Raw genomic sequence first — 23,847 nt, 5'->3', positions numbered from 1 at the left:
CAACTCAATCCCCTTATCTAGGCTCAAACCCCTAGCCCCCTTCGTCTCGGGAAGTGAGGTCCCTTCTGTCCTGGCTGCGGTGCGTGTGTGGGGGGGTCGGGGTCGGGTAGGGGCCTCACCTTGAGGGCTCAGGTCCGGCTCCCGCACGTCTGTGCCTGCGGGGACAAAGGGGGCGCAGAGACGCTGCAGGGAAAAGGAGACCCTCCCCTGGATGCCGGCCCCTCTGAAGCCTGCCACTACCCTCCGCCCAGCGCCCGCCCCCTCCCCACCTCTGGGGATCTTGCAGATCCAGTCCAGCTGCGTCTCGCACTGCATGGCCATCCACTGCAGGGAGGCCAGGTCGAGCACCGCACAGCTCCGGATGTCGTCGTCGTCGTGCCGGCTCCGGTCGAAATTGTGGTATGAGAACTGGGGGCGTGTGCAAGAGGGATGGAGGGGAGTCTGAGGCACATTCGAGTTCCCAGAACCGCCGAACTAGAGGCCTGGCCTAAATTGGGACGCCCCAAACCGGCCTAGGCGTCCGTTCACCTTCCACCCCCAATCTGCTTTTCTTAACCTGGTAGTTGGGGTCAGAGGCTCCGCCCCAATCAAGCCCGCCCCCAGGCCCCCCCCCGGCCCCGCCTTCTCCGGGTCTGCTTACTCCCAGCCCATCGCTCCACCGCCAGCTCTGTCCGCCTCCGGGGTCGCGACGGTTCAGCCCCATCCAGAACCAGTGCTGCTCGTGGATCTCCGGCTCTGATTCACTTCAGCGCGGGAGTAGAAGTGCATGGGAACGGAAAGAAGGGATGAAAATGAGAAGCAGGAAGCCAAACCCGCCTCCTGCCCCTCCCAGCTGTGACTTGGGCAGCCTCCAGGACCCGGGCCTCTCCATCTGGGCTTCACACTCACCGAGCAATACACTGTTGGGCCCATTTTAAAAGGGAGACACCCAGAGAGAACTGGGGAGCGCTGGACTGGGAGCCTGGCTCCCCGGTCCTTTGGTTTCCCTTTGGGTAAAGGATGCCCTGCCCAGCAAGATCCTGCAGGCTTCTACTTTCGGCAATTTGGGAAGTTGATGGGGATGCAGCACTGACCCAGGCTCTGGAGTCAGATAAATCTGGATTCAGGTCCTGGCTCATTCACAGACCAGCTCTGTGACCTTGGGCAAATAACCTATCCTCCATCAAAGAGGATTGCTGATTGTAACCGGTGGGTCCAAACCCACCAGCCCTCAATCACGGTGCCAGCAGGGCTCCTTTGCTGGGAGGAGATATCCCTGGAATTAAGATCTCAGGAAGCCTGGGTCCCTGTAGGTTTCCCCAGTGCTGAGGGAATGTAGGTGCTATGTGTTGTAGGACGCTCTGACCCCACAGGACAGAGAGGGATTCCAGAGGGACCCCCATTAGCAAACACGTGTGGCCTTGCTCCCCTTGTCCCTGGAGAAATGCTGTTTATTGAGTGCGGGTTATTATGGGATGATCTAGAAAAAAAAAAAGATCTAGGGTGGGGGAAAAACACTCAACTTGGATCAGACTGTGGGAGATTTTGCAATGCGGAAGGAGGGCTAGGGAGGGGGTTATTTATGTAAAAGCTTGTACGTCTGGAGAGGGGTGTTGCTGATGAGCAACATAGGGTCTCCAAAGACCAGTGTGTCCTCCCAAGACTCCAGGGAAACTATGGCTATTTGAGGGAGGATGGGACGGCTTAGTCCTAGGAACAGATCCACGGGTCATTCCAAGCCCACAGGCAGGCCTCACGGGGGTCACCTTCATTCTGCCCCCCATCCTTATCCCCTGCAAACCAACAGTCTGCTGGCCGTGCCTGCTCCCACACCTGTACACACAGGCTCACTTGTGACTGCACACACACAGGTACCCAGGCACCTGTGCCCCCCACAATGTTCCAGGCCCAGTACCCGAAGATTTTGTTGAGCATGTTGGCCACAAAGTGCTCCTCCTCATAGCTGGCCAGGCTGAGCAGCTGGGCCCCCAGCTCCTGGCAGGCCCCCTGGGCCTGGGCCCAGCTCCTCTTGTCCTGCAGCCGGTCTGAGCTGAACACCTGCAGGAGCAGAGTCCAATTGTCCCAACCACCCCCACTGGCCCAGCTCCCCAGGGGATGCCTGCTGCTCCCCCCATTACAGTGAGGCTTCACAGGACAGGGGCTCAGGTTACCTAAGGACAATCGTGCCCATCAGAGAATGAGCCCCAGGGGAAGAGGAGCTGGCACGGCAGCTCCTAGAGAACAGCCCCTTGCCCTGTCCCCTAAACATAAGAACACCTGGGCTCTGATCCCAGCATAGCCATTACTTGCTGTGGACAAGTCCCTTTCCCTCCCTGGGTTCAGGTCCTCCATGTAATAAAGGATCTTGGACTACATTGATGGCTCCCAAAGCTAGCTGTGCAGAGTTTAAAAATTCAGATTACCAGGCCCTACCCTGACCTTCAGAATCCAAATCTTCATGGTCGTGGTCTAAATTATACCGTCACCAACCTCCCCCAGGCAATTCTGAAGGATAGCCAGCCTGGCCCTAACATTTCAGAACCTCTAAAGCAGATCTCTCTGGTTCCTTCAATTCCTCAAATGTTTACTGAGCACCTACCGTGTGCCAGGCCTCAGCATCTACCTCATCCAGCTCAATTCCCATGGGAAGAGTTTCACCAGAAATTCACTCTGTCTGGGGAAAGGTGTCTCCGGGGCTCACCTGTCTGGATCATGGCTGGCTCCCCCAGGAACCCTCCAGGTGGGCTGCCTCTCTAAGCATGCCTCCCCCTTCCCCCCACGCCAACAGGCTGCCCTACCTTATAGCAGTGCCGGAGTTTGGGGTCTGAGGCCCAGCCCTGGGGACAGGTGCCACTGAGGCTGGGTGTGGGGTCTGGCCCAGGCAGCTCCGGCGTCACTGGTGTGCCCAGGCTCTGCCGGCAGATGTAGCGAGCCCGGAACGCAGTGCAGTTCTTCACCTCCCACAGCCCCATGGCGCTGCCTGTGGCCAGGGCCACACAGCCCCCACGGCTGTACCCTGAAGGAGGGAGAAGGGAAACCCATACGCTGTGGGGGGACTCATGGTCTGGTCCTCCCTCATAGCCCTGCGGAGCACCACTAAGGCCCTGGTACTGGGAACCAGCTTGGCCATCTCTGCAAGGACACATTTTGTGGGGTCCGGGCCCGGGCAGAAGCAAGGGAAATGGAGGCAGAAGGACAAGGTTCGAGTCCTAGCCTATATTTACTCACTGTGAGCTCTTAGGCAAGTTGCTTAACCTCTCTAAGCCTGATTCATCTACCCCACAGAGTTATTGAAAGGGTTAAGAAAGATAATGAATGTGAGATAGTAATAATAACAATAGCAAGCACTTCTATTGTCATTGTTAGGTACCTTCCATATGATTTTCAATTCATAGCAGCCCTATGTGACAAAGTAGAGCGGCCCCATAGGGTTTTCTTGGCTGTAATCTTTACTGAAGTAGGTTGCCATGTCTTTCTCCCGTGGAGCCACTACCCAGTTTCAAATAGACCTTTCAGTCAGCAGCAGAGCACTTAACTGTTGCACCACTAGGGTTCCTAGCACTTGTATAGTGCTCACTGTTCTAAGCGCTTTACCTATATGAACCCATTTGAGGCTCACATCAATCCTTTGAGGAAGGTACCCATCTCCCCATTTGACAGATGAAGAGACTGAGGCTCAAAGGATGCACAGCTATTAAGCAGCAGAGTCAGGATCTGAACCCAGACAGTTTAGCTCCAGCACCTGTGGGCACAACCACTACCCCACACAAATGATCAATTCACTGTAAAGCCTTGGGTCCCGGTCCTGGCGTGGCAGGTCTACCCCCAGCCTCCCAGCATCAACCAAGGAAAGTTAGTGGGGGTTGACCAAGTGCTGTGGGGGAGGCTTACCAGGCTGGTCCCGGTTCCAGTGGGTGTACATGACCTCATCCCCGCTGAGCCAGCGGAAGGAGCCGGTGCTGTTGAGGTCCTGCAGGGCTGTCCAGAAGTATTCACCATCCCAGTTGTAGATGAGGCTACTGATGAAGGCCTGTTCAAACCTGTGGGCGAGGGGCTGGTCAAGGCAGGGTCTCGCTCCCACCACTCCCTGGGCCAGTTGTGTGCTCTGTATGCCAGACACCCCACCCTGGGAGCTTGAGTGCTATGCCTGGTCAGTAACTTGCTTGGGGGAACAGGGACCCCTGGGGAGCCTGCAGCTGATTCACAGAGCAGCTCAGCACCCCCTTATACCAACCATACCTCCTTACCTTGTTAAGAGAAAACCAGACATGGCTAACACCTGTCTTTCTTGGGCATCCAGCCTACACCTACACCTGCTCCTGCCCAGGCCCTGCCCCACACTGGGGTTGCTTAATGAATGAGAGCCACCCTCGTGACAATATTAAAAAAAGGCCCTGGGGTCAGTTGAAGCTCAAAGGATTTCAGATCCCTCTGAGCATGATGGTAGGATGTTACCCATTTGGTGGAGGGGCATTAGGCCAGGATGTGGTCATAGCTGGCCAGGACTCCAGCCCCTGCCTGTACCTGTTGGTGATGGTGACCAGCTGGGAGCCATGGTCCGTGCACAGGCGCCGGGCCTCACTGTAAGTCACTTGGTCCTCTCCCAGCCAGTAGCAGGATGGGCTGTGCCATGTCCAACCCTGGCTCAAGAGAGTGGGCAGAAGAGGGGCGTCTGGGAGAGGGCTTCTCTTCCCTCACCTACAAATCCTGGGGTAAGGGGGGCAATCAGTGACATCACTGAATGTACCACAGGCTTGGACACAGGACAGGGGGATAGCAGTTCCTATGGCTGTACTTGGTCACTCCCCACAACCCCTCCTTCCACTGCCCACCACTCATCAGCCCATGGGAGGAAGCATGGCCGAAGGTTGGCTGACCGGGAGGCAGCCAGTGACGGGGCTGGTGACCCGGCTCAGAAAGATGAGCAACTCATTGGATTCCTCTCTTGGGCATTTAAACCAAGAGACACAGTGGGGAGATTGCCAGCTGGCTAGGGAACCAGAGCCAAAAAGCTGGGGCAATTTGCCAGGATGTAGGGGGCTGCGTAATCATCACGGCCCTGGAAAGTTAGAGTGAGCAGAGGAGGTGCCTGGCCCAGAGGGAGCCCTCAGGGAGAAGCAGCAAGGCTGCAGAGCAGAGGCCCCCACAGGCAGAGTGGGCTCCCGAGGGCTGGCTCACCTATGTAGCGCAGCAGGGTTTAAATCCACAGAGCTCTCTTCCCAAGGGCCACCCTGAGCAGCTCTCTGCTCCCAAACACCAAGAGCCCCGCTTTATAGATGAGGAACTAAGGCTCAGAGAAATCAAGTGACCTGTCCACAGTCACAGAGATGGTATAGGTGGAGCCTGAACTTGAACCCACACTGCTCCTCCTAAGCGACACCAGAGGCTTCATCTCAGGAGGTCTTGGGAATGGGCCTGGCAGGCCAGGAGTAGGCTAGAGGTTGGGGGAGAAAGGGAGACACAGCCCCCTGGGCAGAAGCCAGGGCAGAAGGGAAGCAGGGGTGTGCGTGCTGAGGGGTGCAGCCATATGCTCAGCAGGAGCTGTGCTGAGCTCCCTGGCTCTCCTGGCATGGGGTAGTTAATAACTCCTGCCCCACCACACCCTGAGGACACAGCCCCTGGGCTTGTCCCCAACCATGCAACCATGCTGACCCCCCAGACTCCTCAGCGGGGCTCCTGCCTGCTCTCTTCCTCTTCCCCCACTGGAGGTCACGTCTATTGGCATTTCTTGCTCCTTCCCCTGGGAGGGTTTAGGGTATTGGAGGGGTGGTGTGTGGTGTGGTAAGGAGGCTTAATGCAAAGGAAAACAGACTGAGGAGCCAGGCTGGCAGCAAGGGACCAGAAGGAGGTGCATGGCTGCCGGCCCGGCAGATGGAGCCGTCAGGGACCAAAACACCACAAAGTGTCCTTTATGAGCAATCCCCCCCCCGCCCCCCCATACACATCCACACGGCACACACCCTTGCTTGGTGAGCAGCCTGGGAGGTGGGAGCCCAGGAGAACTGGCGGAGGAAAGATGGCTCCCTCACTCATGCTCACTCATACACTCAGCATCCTGCCGTTTATCCACTCATTCATTCCTGAATTCCCTTCCTAGCTCCCTAAGCATCTTCAGAAAGCCCACGGGGCTAGAAGCACAAGCAGGGGAAGACACACTCCCACTCAGAATAACCCTCTTTCTCCCAGAAGAACTGACAAGCATGGCGTGTGCCAGCAAAGACAGATGTGATGGCAGATGGGGTGCGTGGAGGATGTGGGCTCCAGCCAGCAGCCCCAGTTGAGGATGACTGTGCAGGACTCGGGAACACTCGCCCCCACCTACTTGGGGTTGGGGGTGAGGAGTTCTGCTTCCTCCCAACAGCCCCCCACCCTCCCACCCCCCATCTCTCCCTCAGGAACAGAGCATGAGGACAGGAGGATGCCTGCAAGGCTGCAGGGCAGCTCTGGAAACACCCTCACCTTCCGGCAGCCATGATCCTCGTCGGCAGTGCCCTGGCTCAACTGACCTGCCTTCTTGCAGATGGATGGCAAGGACTGGTTACAGGGACTGTCATTCCAGCGACCCTCCTAGGGACACAGGGTGGGGGAGAGTCTCAGGGCCCCCAGCCCCACATTTCCCAAACCCTCAGCAAACCTGGTCTCTAGGCCTGGCCTTGCTTCTGACTTGCTGTATGATTCTGAATCTGTGTCCCAGAAGGTAAAAAGCATACAGTCAGGCAGTTCTACTCTGTCCTGTAGGGTGGCTATGAGTCGGAATCTACTCGACAGCAATGGATTTGGTTTTGGGTTTTAAACTCCACAGGGCTGATAGCAGCACAAATGAAGTAACAGATGTGCAAATGCCCTGAAACTGACAAATACCCTCTAAATGGTGGTGGGGGGGGTTCTTTCAAATTATTTACAGCCCACTTTATAAACATCAAGGACAAACTAGCTAAAGGTGTTAGTGGAAGCCATGGCAGGACTGACAGACGAGACGTCCAGTTTGGAAAGTGTCCAGCTAGTACCTATATACCCAGGGTGGGCAGAGCCCTTCGTACCCAGAGCCAAACCTCAACCGATAAAGCTGAAGAGTTTAGTCCTCCGCCCCTAATCTACCTTAGTCTTCCTCAGCGTCCACAGCCTCCCCACTAGCAGTTTGCCTGCCTTTAAGCTCCACCCTAGGGCAGAGGTGTTTGTACCCCCAGCACCAAAGAGAATGCCTGGCATGTAGTAGGCACTCAATAAATAATTGTTAATTTTTTAACAGCATCCCTGTTATGGACTGAAATTGTGTTCCCCAAAATGATGTGTTGTAAATCCTAAACCCTATACATGTGGATATGGTCCCATCTGGGAACAGAGTTTTCTTTGTTATGTTAACGTGGCTATATCAGCGTAGGGCGTCTTAAGCCAAGCACTTTGGAGATATAAAAGGAGCCGCTTAGGCGCAGAAGGAAGCAGGAATGGGGGAAAGGTGGATATCTCCAAGAAACACTGAGAAGAGAGAACTTTCCTCCAGACTGGCCAGAGAGCCTTCCCCTGGAGCCAGCGCCCTGAATTTGGACTTCTAACCCCGAAACTGTGAGAAAAATAAATTTCTGTTAATTAAAGCCACCCACTTATGGTATTTCTGTAATAGCGGCATTAAGAAACTAAAACAATCCCCTAAGCCAGATGGCTCGGTTGCTACAGGCCCTGGTGACGTTTGCAGTATCTGACGCCAAATGTCTTATCTGTCCCTGGGACAGGGATCTGTCCCTATGGCTTCATCCCACTTTTTAAATGGTCTCTAGTCTCTGCTGGGGCAGTTCTACTCTGTCCTATAGGGTCGCTATGAGTCAGAATCAACTCGATGGCAATGGGTTTGATTTTTGGTTTTGGTTTTAATCTCTGCTGGAAACTCTGTGTTGGTTCCTTCATCTACCCACACTGCATTTGAGCCAAAATTGTGGCAAATAGTCATGACCCCATGATTTCTTAAAAAGACAGATCCCTGAGCTGGGTAGGGGTCTGGGGGCAGGTGTTGGCAGAGCAGTCCGGCTTTGGGGGCATATCCACTAATAATGTGTGTTCTGATGCCACCTGCTGGTAGGGAGACACAGCTGGCAAGAGACCAAGAACGTGCCAGGCAGGATCCTCAGGCTTTATAAGAATTAACTCCTTTAATCCTCCCAACAGGAGCCCTGGTGCTGCAGTGGTTAAGCGCTTGGCTGCTAACCAAAAGGTCAGTAGTTCGAACCCATGGCCTGCTTGTCCGGAAAACAATGTGGTAGTCTGCTTCCATAAAGATTACAGCCTTGGAAACCCTATGGGGCAGCTCTACTCTGTCCTTAGGGTTGCTATGAGTTGGAGAGGTTAAGTAACTTGCCTAAGGTGACCCAGCTAGTTACGGGTGAAGATAGGACTCAACCCCAGGCAGTCTCTCCCTGTGGAGGGGAGGGGGACTGCTGAGAGAATAATGGCGGGGTGGCCAAAGACAGACGCTAATCTGGGATGTTCAGAGGCTGGGGGAGGAGGGGGTATGGGCTGCCCACACTAAGACACGTTCTGCAGCCAGGCAGGCACCAGAAGGGTGGGGGCGTCCTTTGGGGCCCTGTGCGAGGGAAAGGGGAGTCTCACCGGCCCCCAGATGGTGACACAGTCCTCCAGGCTATCTCGGAAGTTGTTGGGCTCAAAGGGGTGCCAGTGGGTGAAGCTCACCAGGCTTCCGTCAGACCACTCAAAATTCATCTGCAGTTTCAAATCATTAAGGCCGATCCATAGTTCCTCCACCTCTAGGGGTGCATCAGGGGAGAAGGGACATCAGGGGTCAGCTTCCCTCAACAGCAGGACAGGGAGGGGCAGCCGCTGGCCTTCTGCCCTCCACCCAGGCATGTGCACGGGCAGCCCCTCACCCTGTTTGATCTGCTTGGTGATGAACTCCAGCTCGGCCATGCTGTGAATGCTGAGCAGGTCACCACCACCGCGCAGACACGCCTTCTTGGACTCCTGCCAGCTGCGCTTCTCGGCCTGCAGGCGGTAGCAGTGGCCCTGGAAGGGCTGCCAGCTCGGCTCGCACTCCACCTTCACGTTGGCCCACACGTCTGCAGAGACCGGCGAGGCCGCTACTCAGGAACCTAGCTGCCCAGCCGGGCACCCACCCACTGGTGTCAACACAGAGCAGGACCCGAATTCACCTCCTTCCGAACCTATCCCAGATCAGCCTTCCTCACCAGGGCAAGCCTTGGAGACACTGAAAAAATAAACCCCTCCAGGGTTGCTGGAAGTAGCCCTGGTGCTGCAATGGTTAAGTGCTAGGCTGCTAACCGAAAAGTTGATGGTTCAAACCCACCCACTGGCTCCCTGAGACAAAGAGCTGGAGATGTGCTTCCCTAAAGATCACAGCCAAGAAAACCCTACGGGGCAGTTCCACTCCATTACATGTGGCTGCTTGAGTTGGAATCAACTCAATGGCAACCAACAACAAGGCTGCTGGAGGCCCAGGAGGTGGTGGGAGAGTCTACCTGAGACAGGACGGACTCTCTGACTCAGGCCGCCAGAATTCAGAATGAAATGGGTCAGGAGTCAGGGCAGGCCACTCCTGAGCCTGACATTGTCGGGGCTTGGTGAAGGCCTGTTTTCTCTTGTCAAGGCCCAAGTGAGGGGTTGTCTGCCTCAGCTGCTCTCAGACCCCTTTCCCTAGAGTCTCGTGAGCCTCAGTTTCTTCTCTATCAACAGGTTTCCTGCTGCAAGATTCAAGCTTGGCTCACGTCCACGTAGCTCAATAGACGGAACCACTATTATCTCAAACCCAGTGCCGTCAAGTCGATTCCAAATAACTTATTAATTGCAGCTCTGTGCAGCCCAGGCTGAAGGGAATGGGGAGCAAGGCCCTTGAGCTACTAATGGGGCCCAGTTAGGCCCATATTGAGCACAGGGGTGGGGATGAGGGAGTCACTGCTGAATGGCCGGGAGTGATGTCATCCCTCCACCACCTAGGATTTCTCCTCTTGCTCCCTCCCAGACCTTGCACCCCATGGCTGAGAAACTAATGGCCTGGCCCTTCCTTGCTCCCATTTCCATGTATTTCATGTTCACCTTGTAGCCAGAGCTCTAGGAAAAAGGGGTCTGAGGGCAAGGCCCTTACTTGGGCCTTGGCAAGAGAAGACAGGTCTTCACCAAGCCACCCACAGTGTAAGGCTTGGGCAGGACTCTGCTGGCCGGGCGGCAGAGCGTGTGCCCACTCGAAGCAGCGCACCAGACTGGGATTCTGGGATCTGCTCCATTCTGGGATCTTTCCAGGTATCACCCAGACCGTTTCCTGGAGACCTCGCAAAGCAGGTGGGGCTGACAGCCTGAGTGGGCTCACTCCTAGGCTCATGAGCTGTCAATCATCTCTAGTTAGCCAATGAGCTAAGACTCAAGGCTGCCCGCAGACAGAACCGCGAGATGCGTGGGTGTTCTGACCCCAGAGGGCCGCTTTGGGCGCTTGGAGGACCTGAGCTCAGGAAATGCGGGTGCTTCCGTGCACGAAGGCACTCGCCTTTTGAATGACAGGACTTGAGTGGTGAGATCTGGAAGGGAGAAGCCGCCCAAACACCCGCCTGGAGACCGTGCCTCATGCAGAAAGATGTGTGCTGGGGTGAGGGAGGAAATCACGGGCCACAGGCGTAAAGAGGTATCTGCAGGCCTGGGGGCACCCGGAGGAAGGCTCCCCACAGGGGCTGCACTGGGCAGATCCAGGGAACAGGGGACTTGGCGAGGGGCCAGTCCCGCTGGGGGCCACAGGGCAGGCTAGGCAAGGCCCTCCCTCCTTCAGAAAGCAGCTTCTGGAAAGATTTGGGATTGGTGCCAGCCCCAGGCCCCCTCCTGCTAGAGGTGAGGTGCTGCCGATGTGGGGTGACGATATTTTAAGCCTTTGCTCCTGACCCCCTAGGGCATTGCGGAAGCAGCTGGCAGCCCTGAATTAACCTTTGGCAAGGCTTCAATGGTCAGCAGCATTAGTTTTGCTCTATGTTCTTTACTTGCTGTAGGTTTGTGGATTTTTTTTTCCGGCTTTGCAGTATTTCCCGTGTAAAACGCCCCTCTTCACCATCCCCATAGCCACCCAGACTACTGCAGTAGCCTCCAATCTATGGATTAACGCCCCCCACCTACTCAGAGGTCTCTCTCAGCGAGGCCAGGTCTCCAGCCTTGCTTACAGCCCTGCAGGGGGCTGCGTTTGTCCTTTTGCAGGTGAGGCCTCCACACCTCAGAGACTGCTCATCTTTGAGCTCCTTGCTCAAAGATGTGGTGAAACCCATGTGAAATTGTGCACTACAGATTAGTAAGTAAACAATTAAACCCATGCGTACTGTGTTTACTGGTTAATCCGCCCCTGCCCCAGAGCGATTTCTATGAATCACTAATGTGAGCAAGACACTCCCTGGCTTAAAAGCCTGCTAAGGCTCCCCACGGCTACCTGGCACCACCCAAATTTTCCAAACAGCCAGGACTCTTCATGGACTGGCCGCAACCTGCCTTTCTAAACGCATCTGTTCACCTTCCTCTCTAAGCCTGCGCATCTCAGACTGTAGGTGTACATGAATCACCTGAGGATCTTGTTTAATGCAGGTTCTGAGTCAGTCAGTCTGGGGTGGGCCTGAGGTTCTGCATTTCCAACAGGCTCCCACGGGGTGCTATGCTGCTGGTTGGCGGCCACGCTCTAAGCAGTAAAACGCTATAATCCAGCCAAACCGAACTATTCTCTGTCCCCTAAAGCTGCTGTGTGTTCCAATGTCCCTGCATCTTTGGACACCCAGTTCCTTCTACATGGAATGCCCTCCTCCTGCCTTTTTATGCCTTTTGAACTTAACTTGAAAAGCTCAGATTTCCATTAAAATCTTCCTGAAATCTCTCAGAAGCTTAATTTCTTCTCTAGGCCCATCTATCACTTATTCTATGCATTTCTAGAATAGCACCAAACTCAGCATATTCTCATTGCATGTTGAGATGTCTGTTACCTCCAGCAGACACACCTCGGCAAGGGTAGGTGAGGACTGCCAACCTTTAACACAGCTCTCAGCAAATGTTCTTGGGATGAATGAATAGCACATTCCACCTTGTTCAGACTTTAGCTGAACAGTTAAATAACAAAGGATCAGTCACCCTGTGCTGTGGAGGTAGCGAGAGAAGAGGCAGGGCCAGCAGTGGCTATGGCCCTGGTGAGCCCCACTCCCATTTGACCATCCTGGATGGGTAGGCTCACCTGGGGGTGGGCTCGCCTGCAGGGGAGGACTCACCTGGGAAATGGGCTCACCTGGGGGTATGGGCTCACCTGGAGGGGAGGGCTTACCTGGGGGTTGGGCTCACCTGGGGGTGTGGGCTCATCTGGAGGGGTGGGCTCACCTGAAGGGGCAGACTCTCCTGGAGGGTGGGCTCAAGGGGGGGGTGGGTTTACCTGGGGGTATGGGCTTGCCTTGAGGAGCAGACTCACCTGGAGGGGTGGACTCACCTGGAGGGTAGGGTCACCTGGGGGTGTGGGCTCACCTGGAGGGACAGGCTGTCCTGGAGGGGTGGATTCTCCTGCAGGGGCAGGCTCACCTGGAGGGTGGGCTCACCTGGAGGGGTAGGCTCCACAGTGGCGTTGGGTTTCTTCTTGCACACATAGGGCAATGCAATGCTGCAGTCACGGTTCTGCCAGCCACCAGCGGACTCGGTACGAATCACCCCACAGTTCTCATCACTGGGATTGTCTGGCTGATCTGTGGGGAGGGCAAGGCACTAGCACCTCAGGAGAGAAAAGCTCACCCCTTGTCCCCTTGAGCCTTTCCCAGAACCCCCGCCTGCCTCCTTCCCTCGGTGGCCTGAGCCAGCCAGAGAGCTCGCTGCTCTGGCCCTCCCTTGCTGGGCACCACAGGGCCCTCCACCATTGTCTAACCTGCACCATCCTCCTGAACTCTCCACCCAGCAACCGGGCCAGTACCAGCCCTACCCCTGCCTCCCTGGCCAGGCTGCTGGTACATTGGTGCTCACTACACAAAGATGCCTGCTATGGGGCTGTGGGGGCCGAAATCTAGTGCAGCCACCAAGCCCTATACCCTGGGGCAGAGCTGTGTCTGCCTAGAAGACAGGATTCAGTTCCTAATTCACACAAAGGTACTGCACAGGCTAGCTGGGCCCAGGTCAGGAGGGGTCAGACATCTGAGCCCCCCCAACACACACAAACACACAATCACTGCTCCCCGTGGAGGTGTTTTCTGAGTCCCCAGGTGCCCTGAGCCCCGACCCCCGCGCCTCACCACTCTCCCAGTTGAGGTACTTGAGGGGCGAGTTGTCCGACCACTGCCAGCCACCACTGGTGTCCAGGTCATTGAGGCCAATCCAGAGTGTGGAGCTATAGCCCGTGAGGAGCCCTGAAAGCAAAGGGGCAATGAGAAGGGGCAGCCCTCCCTCAGCCCCCCCACCCTGCCCTGCCCCTACCATCAGCACCCCTATAAGCAGAAGGGGCTCAGGGTCCTCCAGAGGTGGGGACAGAGGTCTCAGTCGCCAGCTGCCCCGCCCTGCCCCCAGGATGAATCAGACCCCAGCCAATCAGCCTGCGGGCTCAGGGGGACTGCTCGCCCCCTCACCGTTGATGTAGGTCTGCTCGTGGATCTCCGTGATGCTAAGCAGGTCAGCCCCCTGCTGCTCACAGCTGGCCCAGGCTTCCCTCCATGACAGCGTGGACTGGAAATTAAACTGGTAGCAGCTGTCAGTCAGCTGGTCCTTGTCCCAGAAGGTCTCACAGTCATTACCTGCCACCAAGACAGCTGGACATGGATCCTTCCCCAGCTCTCCACTTCAGGGCCCACTCCGGGGTCCCTCAGGGAGTACAGAGACCCCGAACTGGCTGCTCCATGGCAGGAGGAGGGGCCGGTTCACATCCTAGTCTCAAAAGTTCTCCCGCCCATATTGACTCCCTCCCCAGTTCCTGGCCCCAGAGTCCCCTCAGCACAAGCCTCCCTCCATGAGCCCTCTGGCCCTGCCCACCCGCCCTGCTCTCACTCTTGATGGGGCAGAAGCCCCAGCGCTCCTCCTTGCCATAGTCCTGGGTGGTAGCACACCACAGGTGGCCGTCCTCACGACCTGTGCTGGTACAGCCGTGGAACCACTGGTTGTCATACTTGAAGGGGATGGTACATGGCTTCCCATGGGAGTTTCCTTGGATGGTGTAGACCTCTGCAGGGGAGGGAAGCCAGGCCCTTGGCATCTGGATGCCAGAGCCTGCCCACCCTCACGCCCCTCAGGGAAAAATCCCTATAACCTAGGGAACAGGGGTCGGGCAGTGGTCAGGAAAGAATAGAAGGAGGCAACGGCAGACAGTGGGTGTAAGGCTCCCTCGGCCCTCAGGTCAGACCAGGAGCCCAGGAGAGGCCCCCTGCTCATCCCATAGGGCTGGGAAGGGGCTCCCCCAGTGCCTGGTGGCACCTTATGTCTGAAGTCCAGCTGGGTGAGGGAGTCTCCAAGTCACCCACAGAAGGGCTGAGCCAGATGGAATTCTCGCTCAGCCCCCGAGCCCAGGGACTCCCTCTCCATACCCAGAGTATCCCTCCCCTCAAAGTTCCGTCTTGTAACTCAGGATGGCTTCCAGGGAAAGGACCCCCAGGATGAAGGCTGCCCACCACAAGAGACCTCTCAACGGGTGACTCTGGCCCCCATTCACCACCTGCAAAATGGGGATAAGGACACCTGGGGGGTTTACCCTGGGGTCTCCCCTGGGGAGTAGTCCTGGAGGAAGGGAATTTTCATTTAATTTTGCTTTTTACACTTTTGTACTGTTTGAAGTCTTTACAAACATGTATTAATTTTGCAGTTTTGAAAAATAAGTGATTTTAAGTTAATTTTCTTAATTATTTCACAATGCTTTCTATTCAAATTAAAGATGTGATTTCAAAGGGTCTGTGGAGGCGGGCTGTAAAGGCCCCATTTCCCCAGAGCCTGTCCTTTTGTGGCTCCAGTTCCCTCCACCCCTGGCCCCTGGTGGCACCACCCCTCCCCCACAAGCAGCCCCTCACCATAGTAGGGCCGAGCACACAGATCTTCGTCGCTGCCATAGATGTGCCACTGGCCGCTGCGGGTCTGGTCACCACGCTCAGGGGTGCCAGCCTTGGTGGCATTGCTGGCGCGGCCCCCCAGGAGCAGGGACAGTTGGTCACCCAATGTGCTACAGTGCCAGCGAAGGTTCAGTGCCTCCCGGTCGCACTCGTACATGCCCAGGGAGGCTGTAGTATTGGTGCCTGGCCAGCCTGTGCCTAGGCACTGCATGGCACCCAGGTTGAAGAGCCGATTTCGGGAGACCCACTTCCAGCGCTGGGCAGGGAGACTGGCATTGCAGGCTGCGGTCACTCTGACCTGCCCACCCTGGGCCTCCAGGCAGCCCTGCAGTCCATGGCTGAAGATGAGGAAGACGTTGGGTTCTGGAAGGGAAGGCAGGACGGACGTGAGACCATCACAGGGGCTCTCTGGCTGGCCTCTGACAGCTGGTGCTGCCTTCTCTAGTGTTAGATTGCTCAGTTCTTGCCACTGACATTTGGGGTGGCGTCGGAGGCATTACTATTCCCCTGCACCCCAATAAGGTGAAGCCTGCATGGCCAGCCTCTATTCTAGCCTCATGCCCACCCAGAGGCAAGACTCAGCCCTGTGTCCCACCTCCAAAAGCAAACCCAACTCCATTTGACAAGCTGAGTACTATATACTTTTCTGAGTAGTATATACTTGTCAAATTCCATTTGACAAGCTGAGTACTATATACTTTTATATATAAAGTACTATATACTTTAAATAAGGAGCAGTGGAGGGGCTTACATCACATGCATCTCGACCTCAATCCCAATTTCTGGGTTCTTCCGCCACTGTTCTTCTCGGCTTGAGTCACTGTGTCTCACTCTCCCCTCTTGCCTCTCAGCTTCCCAAGCTCCATCCCTTTCTCCCTCTAGGATCTTCTCAAACCATTCACTGCCCCCCCCATATCCACCCATTCATGCCCCCCATAACCATTTCACTCATTTTTTTGGATGATCATCTTAGCTCTTTGGCAAGCTGGGGTAGGGTGGCAGGAATGGGGTGTGATTGCTAAAGGCCTGGGGTGACTTTTAGGGGTGATGGAATGTTCTAAAATTAGAGTGTCACGATGATCGCACACTGAATATGCTCAAAATCACTCAGCTGTATACTTTATATGGGTGACTTTTATGATATGTGAACTATATCTCAGCCAAGCTATTAAAAAATATAAGAGATAAACTGAGACTTAGAGACATGGAGTGACCTGCTGGTGATTACACAGCCAGTAAGCAAACCCAGGTTTCTCTAACTCCTTTCAAAGTCTGTGCTTTTAACCCCCACGTTTCACCATCTCCCTTTTGTTTCCCGGCTGCCACTTAAGTCCATATACGCATCCAGCATATTCCAAAGGACTTCTATATCCATTAGCCACAGGTTCCTCAGGATAACTTTCAAGCCTTAAAAGCATGAATCAGATTGCTAGAGTTTAAATCTCAGCTGTGCCACTTAATGTGTAACAAGTTGCTTAACATCTCTCTATCTCAGTTCCCTCATCATAAGACTGCTATAAAGATTAAATGTTTGGAACAGGGTCTGCACATAAGAAGAGTGCTGTAAATGTTAAAGGTAAAGAAATTGACTCAGGGTAGTGGAGCAGTTTGAGCAGAGTCATAGAGTCATAAGGCTGGTAAGGGATACAGCTGAAACTTGACCCCACTCTCCTGAGTCCAAAACCCAAGCTCTTTCTGTTCCAGCGTGCTGCCCTCACCATCTCTCTATAGCCCATTCTCCATGGGCACTTGGAATAAGCTTTTAAAGATGTAAATCATTTCTAGAAAAAAATTATTGGCAATTTTGCTTTTTAATAATATTGGAGTGTTGAAGGTCACAAAAAAAAGTGATGAATTCAATGATACTGGAATTAACATTTTTTCATGACAAAAAAATGCCATAAACAAAGTAAAAATTCAAATGACAAATATAAGCAACTTATTAGAAACAGGTAATTTCATCATATAAAAAGAACTTCTACCCCCAAGAAATAATAAATTGTAGAGAAAATACCAACAACTCAGTAGAAAAAAAGATACATGTAGGTGGTTTAAAAAATGAAATGCAATTCGTTCTTAAATGTTTGCGATGACAGTCAGCTTCAATCATAGTGAAAGCACATACAGATAAGTCTCTATCCTGCTTAAAATCCTTCAAAGATTCATTATCAAACTTTGAATAAAATTCAAACTCCTTACTATAGGATTCAAGGTTTTATATGATCTGGTCCTGCCTACCTGATCTTGTACTACTTCCCCTTGCTCAAGCCACATCTTTGCTCTTCTTTGAACAAACTTGGCTCTTTCCTGCCTCAGGGTCTTTGTACTGTTTCCTCTGCCTGGCATTTCATGTTTCAAAATAAATGTCATCGCTTTAGGGAGTCCCTACCTAACCTCCTAGCCTGAAATAACCACACAGTTACTCTCTATCAAATCACTTTATTTTTATTCTCTTCACAGCACTTATTATCTGATATTTTTTTCAACATCTGGATCATCTCTGAGTCTGTGTCTATGGACTATTTTTCCTCTTGATTATAGGTTGCTTTTTTCTGCAGCTTGCATGACTAGTAATTTTTATTGTATACTGAACATTGTGGATGATGTTATATGGAGCCTGGGTTATTATTATTATTATTGTATACTAGACATTGTGGATGATATGTTACAGGGAATTTGGATTTTTTTTTTTTTTTTTTTAAATCTTCCTATACAGAATGTCAACTTTTGTTCTAACAGACAGCCAAATTACTGGAGGATCATCTTGATCCTGTGGGAGGATTCGTTTTAGGTTCTGTTAGGTTGAGGTTGTTTTAGTTTTGCCCCTAGTCCTAGGGTGTGGTCCTTAGCCTTGGATTTAGTCATAAGGTGAGGCTCTTCTAGGGTTTCAGAGGAAGACTGGAAGCAATTACCAAGCCCCTCTAACTTAGTGGAACTTGAATTTCAAACTTTGTTTCCTCAGCACCAGGGAGCAACTGAAATCTCTCCTCTCAACTGCGGTTTCTTGCTGGGTTTCTTAGATTCTTACTCTGCACACATGAAGTCACCAAGGACTGGAGGAGAATTTGTAAGAGGATATCTCGTTGGCTCTTTCCCTTCTGGAATTTTCTCTCTCAATTTCTAACCCTTCTGGTAGCCTCAAACTCTGACTTCTGTTTCTTCAGACCAGTAGAACTGTCACTTTCTGTTTGAGCTTCTCAAAGTGGGCAGTGTTCTCTGGGAAAAAAGCCGGGTAAATACGGTGCTCACCTAGTTTGCTTTCCGTCTTTCAAGAACTGTTTCCTCCCCAGCAATTGCCTTTTTTTCCTCCTTTTTGGTGAAAATATACACAACCAAACATATTCCCATTCAATAATATTTCCATGTATGGTTCACTGACAATGGTTACATACTTCACATATGTCACCATTCTCCCTATCTCTGCCCATATTGTTTCACCACTGTTAAGACTCTCTGTCCCTTAAAGTTCTCGCCTGTGTTTTAGAGTTACTGTTTTCCATTTAATCTCATATAGATAATTCCTTAACAGAGCAAACTGCTCAAGGTAAACATTCTTTATTAAACGAGCTAGTTGTTTAAAGATGACTTCAGGGGATAGTTTCGGCTCAAGGCTTAAATGTTGTTTCCAGGTAGTAGCTTCAGGGGTTCCTCTAGTCTCAATGTATACAGTAAGAGTGGTTTCCAATAAGAATTTGAAGTTCTGTTCCACATTTTTTCCTCCTTTTGATCAAGATCCAACTATTCGGTCCTCAATCAAAACATTCAGTAATGGTAGCCAAGGCACCATTCATCTCTTCTGATCTCATGGCAAAGAAGGTAGTAGTCCCTGGAGCATCTGCCTGCTTTTGATTGATCTCCAGTGCCTTCAAACCACTGTATTTTGTATTTTATCCTGAGTCTCTAAGCATTCTTGGCCAGAGAGTTAGTTTGATTTAAGCTACTCTGCCATTTCTGAAACCAGAAGCTGTTATTTGACATGTTCTTGTTTATTTTCCATGTCTCTTCTCTAGTTCATAAGCTCCTTGAGGAATTTCTGTTTTGTCCACCACTATATCCCCGGTAGCTATAACTCTGCCTGACACACAGTAGTGCTTCATCAGTACTAAATGAACAAATGAATGAATCTCATGAATATATGACAATCACAACCAACCAGCCCATCTTTCTGCTCCTTGTCCCAGCTGCCAAGTTAAATTTTCTAAAACACGGTGCCCACAGCTTCTTTCACTAAGTGGTCAAAACACTACTGGTGGGAGAATGGGTGGGGTAAGAACGCTGGTCCCTCTACCCTCTGGCAGCGCTGGGATGGGGATCCTTTCTGGGCAAGACATAGATGAGCTTCCTGAAGGACCATCAGGGCAATTGCCACAGCTAATCCTGCTTCCCCACCTGTCTTTGGGCCCCCTCCCCTCAGCCTGCTCCTTCCTTTCCAACCACTCTCTGGAATTTGACCCAGACTTCCCCAAATTTCTTTTAAAGATTTCATATTTGATTCTCAGAAACTCCACTCGTGAAAGACAATCAGAAGTAACAGAAAGGGGCCCTTGGCAGGAGCAGGGAAAGGGCCTGGGGCAGGAAAAGGAAGAAAATACTGCTTGCCTTTGTAGATGCTTTCTCAGAGATAGGACTGGACAATGCAGCTCAAAATTCCGTGGGAGTCTGCAACAGCCCAAGGGCAACATATCTTCCCCACCTCCCCAACCAGAAAACCCACACCCATACTAAAGCAATTAAAATCAGGCTATTAGCATAGGTAACGAATGGCAAATGAAGGGTCCTAAACAGGTCCGTGTTAATCGAGAGAGGCCAATCCCAGTATCAGGCCAAACACCCTTCACGTGCCAGAAGAGAAAACTGAGCCCCAAAGAGGGGAGGATTTTCTCCCCTGTCACATGATACATGGCTGCAAGGCCCCTTCTCCCTCCGATGTCCTAGGTTCTGGGTTCAAATCCACATTTCTTCCTGGAGCTCCTGCTATGTGCAGGGCATGTTCCAGAACCTGGGGCCACAAGGAAACACACAGCACCGTCCCTACCCTCACAGGATTTATAATCTACCTAGAGAAGAACAGTGGGTTTGGACGTGGCAGGAGGTGAGGGCAAACAAGCCCTTGGAATCCTAGGTGTCTGAGGGCGTAGGAGGGAGCGCTGTGCCCTCCAGGGACAGGGAGACTCCATCTGTACAGAGATCTGAAGGCACAGGAGGATCCGGAGGAGGCAGAGAATGAAGAGTGCAGGCCACAGAGCTGCCTTGGCAGCAAATGAGAAGAGGGTGAGGAATTTGAAGGCAGAGAAGGCCTGCAGGAGAGGTACAAAGCAAAGGAGAGGCTGAGGGGAATTCTCGTAGGTGGATCCCAGGGACTCTGCTGAGCTGAGGGGGGCGCTCTCAGGGGAGCAGTTTCCACCAAAGTCAAGGGGCAGGCCTTGGCCCTCATAGAAAGGAGGCTATTTCTTCAGGGCCCAATAAAGGGAGAAAGCAAACTGAGCTGGAAATGCTAAGGAAGGGGAGAGGGAAGGGAACAGGGAATTTTAAGAACTGGGCTGCATTCTTTGCATATGTGATCTCACCCAGGGCATGAGGCAGGGAGAGGGAGTGCGAGGTGCACAGCTCTGATGCCTCCATCCTGAAAAGACCTCCCCAAACTTACTCACCCCCCAAGCCCCTCTCCATATGCCCCTGGGGCATCAGGTGTCAGGGCAGAGAATGAAATTGCCCACCTCACAGGGTGCCCACCTCATTAGGATCTTGATAGTGTCCTCCTTTTGTATTGTCCTCACCAAGGACAAAGACAACCTCTTGTATTTTGCTGGTGTTCTTCTACCATGCCCAACACAGTGCTGTGCATCAAACTGTGACTCAATATGTACTCGTTCAGTGAATGAATAAATGAATGAAGCTGGGCAGGGAACTGTACATTGAGTACCAGCCGGGTATGGTTCACTCACTGCTTTAACAAACATGTATCAAGAATCTCATGGATGGTGCTAAGGCATGGTGCTTAGCACCTGGGACACAGAGGTGAATAATATAGACATGATCCCTGTTCTCATCGCCCTGTGGTCTGGTAGTGCACTGGGCTCTACACTGAAGATGTGAAGATGAATAACACAATCCTTGACCTCACTTAGGTAGCTGCCCATAGTCTCTGATGTTTTCTTTCTCAGCAAACTTACCATTCCCTTCTTCTTATATGCCTTGCACCTCTGGCTATGTGGGTGGGCATATGGCTCACTTCTGGCCTGGAAGACAGGTAATTGCTCTTTCTGTTGAGATTGGTAAACTGGGACTGCCAATGGCCATGTTCCCTACCATGAAGAAAAGACCTTTTTGCTGTAGACGAGAAAGGGAATAGAAGCAGCAGAAATTAGCAGAATTGAGAAATGGGAGGAGAGGAATCCCGGTGGGATTCCAATCCCAGTCCCTGTCCCTGAGTTCCTACAGCTCTTCCCTCCATTCTGTGAATCATCCAGGATGCTTTGCAGCCACATGGGCTCCTACATTCCCTTTATGCATTGAGTTTCTGTCCCTTGTGACCAAAAGAATTCTGATAAACACACAGGCCCATGTCTTGGAACCCAAGGCTTTTTCACAGTCCTGACCACTGGCCCTTTCTCCTTACTCCCCTGGAGGCTGTCGCTCCAGGAATCCCTTTGACCCATCAGACTAATAATGAACTTCTTGGGCCTGTTGCAGCATCTGGGTGTTCTCAGATGAAGTGTCAGGAGGCTGCACCTCCAGCCCACCCTCCTTATCACCATTCTGGCTACTCTACCTGGGCCTCTCTCGCCCCATGGAGATGACAATCATTTATGAAGTGCTATACCAGTTACTACAGGGCCATTAAACAAGTCAGACGATATGGCCTCTGTCCTCATGGCATTTACGCTGGGAAGAACTGATTAAGTAATTCATGAAAAAGTTGCAAGCAACACATCAACAAGTGTGCAAAGATCCGGTTGGATCTACTGGAGACTGCACAGTTGGGGTAACGTGTTGAACAGAAATGGATTTTCCAGGTAACTTAAGGGCGATAGTAATCTTTCCTTCTTTTGATTGCCTCAAGCTATATTTCTTTATCCCCCCATGTGTCTGTCAGTTTGTGGTACTGTGGGGGCTTGTATGTTGCTGTGATGCTGGAAGCTATGCCACCGGTATTCAGATACCAGCAGGGTCACCCATGGAGGACAGGTTACAGCTGAGCTTCCAGACTAAGACAGACTAGGAAGAAGAACCCGGCAGTCTACTTCTGAAAAGCATTAGCCAGTGAAAACCTTATGAATAGCAGTGGAACATTGTCTGACACAGTGCTGGAAGATGAGCCCCCCAGGTTGGAAGGCACTCAAAAGATGACTGGGGAAGAGTTGCTTCCTCAAAGTAGAGTCGACCTTAATGACGTGGATGGAGTAAAGCTTTCGGGACCTTCATTTGCTGATGTGGCACGACTCAAAATGAGAAGAAACAGCTGCAAACATCCATTAATAATCGGAACTTTGAATGTACGAAGTATGAATCTAGGAAAATGGGAAATCGTCAAAAATGAAATGGAACGCATAAACATCGATATCCTAGGCAGTAGTGAGCTGAAATGGACTGATATTGGCCATTTTGAATCAGACAATCATATAGTCTACTATGTTGGGAATGACAACTCGAAGAGGAATGGTGTTGCATTCATCGTCAAAAAGAACGTTTCAAGATGTATCCTGAAGTACAATGCTGTCAGTAATAGGATAATATCCATATGCCTACAAGGAAGACCAGTTAATACAACTATTATTCAAATTTATGCACCAACGACTAGGGCCAAAGATGAAGAAATAGAAGATTTTTATTAGCTGCTACAGTCTGAAATTGATCGAACATGCAGTCAAGATGCATTGATAATTACTGGCGATTGGAATGCAAAAGTTGGAAACAAAGAAGAAGGATCAGTGGTTGGAAAATACGGCCTTGGTGATAGAAACAATGCCAGAGATCAAATGATAGAATTTTGCAAGACCAACAACTTCTTCCTTGCAAATACCTTCTTTCACCAACATAAACGGCAACTTATACACATGGACCTTGCCAGATGGAACACACAGAAATCAAATTGACTACATCTGTGGAAAGAGACGATGGAAAAGCTCAATATCATCAGTCAGAACAAGGCTAGGGGCCGACTGTGGAACAGACCATCAATTGCTCATATGCAAGTTCAGGCTGAAACTGAAGAAAATCAGAGCAAGTCCATGAGAGCCAAAATATGACCTTGAGTATATCCCACCTGAATTTAGAGGCCATCTCAAAAATAGATTTGATGCACCGAACACTAGTGACCGCAGACCAGACGAGTTGTGGAATAACATCAAGGACACTATCCATGAAGAAACCAAGAGGTCACTGAAAAGACAGGAAAGAAAGAAAAGACCAAGATGGATGTCAGAGGAGACTCTGAAATTTGGTCTTGAGCATCGAGCAGCTAAAACAAAAGGAAGAACTGATGAAGTAAAAGAACTGAACAGAAGATTTCAAAGGGCCTCTCGAGAAGACAAAGTAAAGTATTATAATGACATGTGCAAAGAGCTGGAGATGGAAAACCAAAAGGGAAGAACACGCTCAGCGTTTCTCATGCTGAAAGAACTGAAGAAAAAATTCAAGCCTCGAGTTGCAATAGTGAAGGATTCCATGGGGAAAATATTAAACGACGGAGAAAGCATCAAACAACATGGAAGGAATACACAGAGTCATTATACCAAAAAGAATTAGTCGATATTCAACCATTTCAAGAGGTGGCATATGATCAGGAACCGATGGTACTGAAGAAAGAAGTCCAAGCTGCTCTGAAGGCATT

The 23,847-nt window shown here is 51.7% G+C and overlaps 1 protein-coding gene across 2 annotated transcripts in view; it reads right to left on the bottom strand.

Annotated features, from left to right (window-relative positions):
• MRC2 (mannose receptor C type 2) overlaps positions 1 to 23,847 on the bottom strand; it is a 75,098-nt gene that overhangs the window by 14,555 nt on the left and 36,696 nt on the right. For both annotated transcript variants that reach the window (XM_049861612.1, XM_049861613.1), the window contains exons 2-16: positions 14,976 to 15,377; positions 13,966 to 14,139; positions 13,551 to 13,715; positions 13,221 to 13,334; positions 12,540 to 12,683; positions 8,856 to 9,044; positions 8,581 to 8,735; positions 6,439 to 6,546; positions 4,504 to 4,619; positions 3,871 to 4,019; positions 2,778 to 2,995; positions 1,895 to 2,037; positions 641 to 743; positions 270 to 408; positions 120 to 155 (exon numbers count right to left, since the gene is read on the bottom strand). In XM_049861612.1, coding sequence (XP_049717569.1) covers positions 120 to 155; positions 270 to 408; positions 641 to 743; positions 1,895 to 2,037; positions 2,778 to 2,995; positions 3,871 to 4,019; positions 4,504 to 4,619; positions 6,439 to 6,546; positions 8,581 to 8,735; positions 8,856 to 9,044; positions 12,540 to 12,683; positions 13,221 to 13,334; positions 13,551 to 13,715; positions 13,966 to 14,139; positions 14,976 to 15,377 — 2,355 coding nt within the window. The remainder of the gene's footprint in view (positions 1 to 119; positions 156 to 269; positions 409 to 640; positions 744 to 1,894; positions 2,038 to 2,777; positions 2,996 to 3,870; positions 4,020 to 4,503; positions 4,620 to 6,438; positions 6,547 to 8,580; positions 8,736 to 8,855; positions 9,045 to 12,539; positions 12,684 to 13,220; positions 13,335 to 13,550; positions 13,716 to 13,965; positions 14,140 to 14,975; positions 15,378 to 23,847) is intronic.

This window comes from Elephas maximus, chromosome 19 (assembly GCF_024166365.1).
Source record: "Elephas maximus indicus isolate mEleMax1 chromosome 19, mEleMax1 primary haplotype, whole genome shotgun sequence".
Taxonomy (NCBI): Eukaryota; Metazoa; Chordata; class Mammalia; order Proboscidea; family Elephantidae; genus Elephas; species Elephas maximus.
Note: the sequence above shows the minus strand (reverse complement) of the source record. Positions and strands in the feature narration are given on the sequence as shown.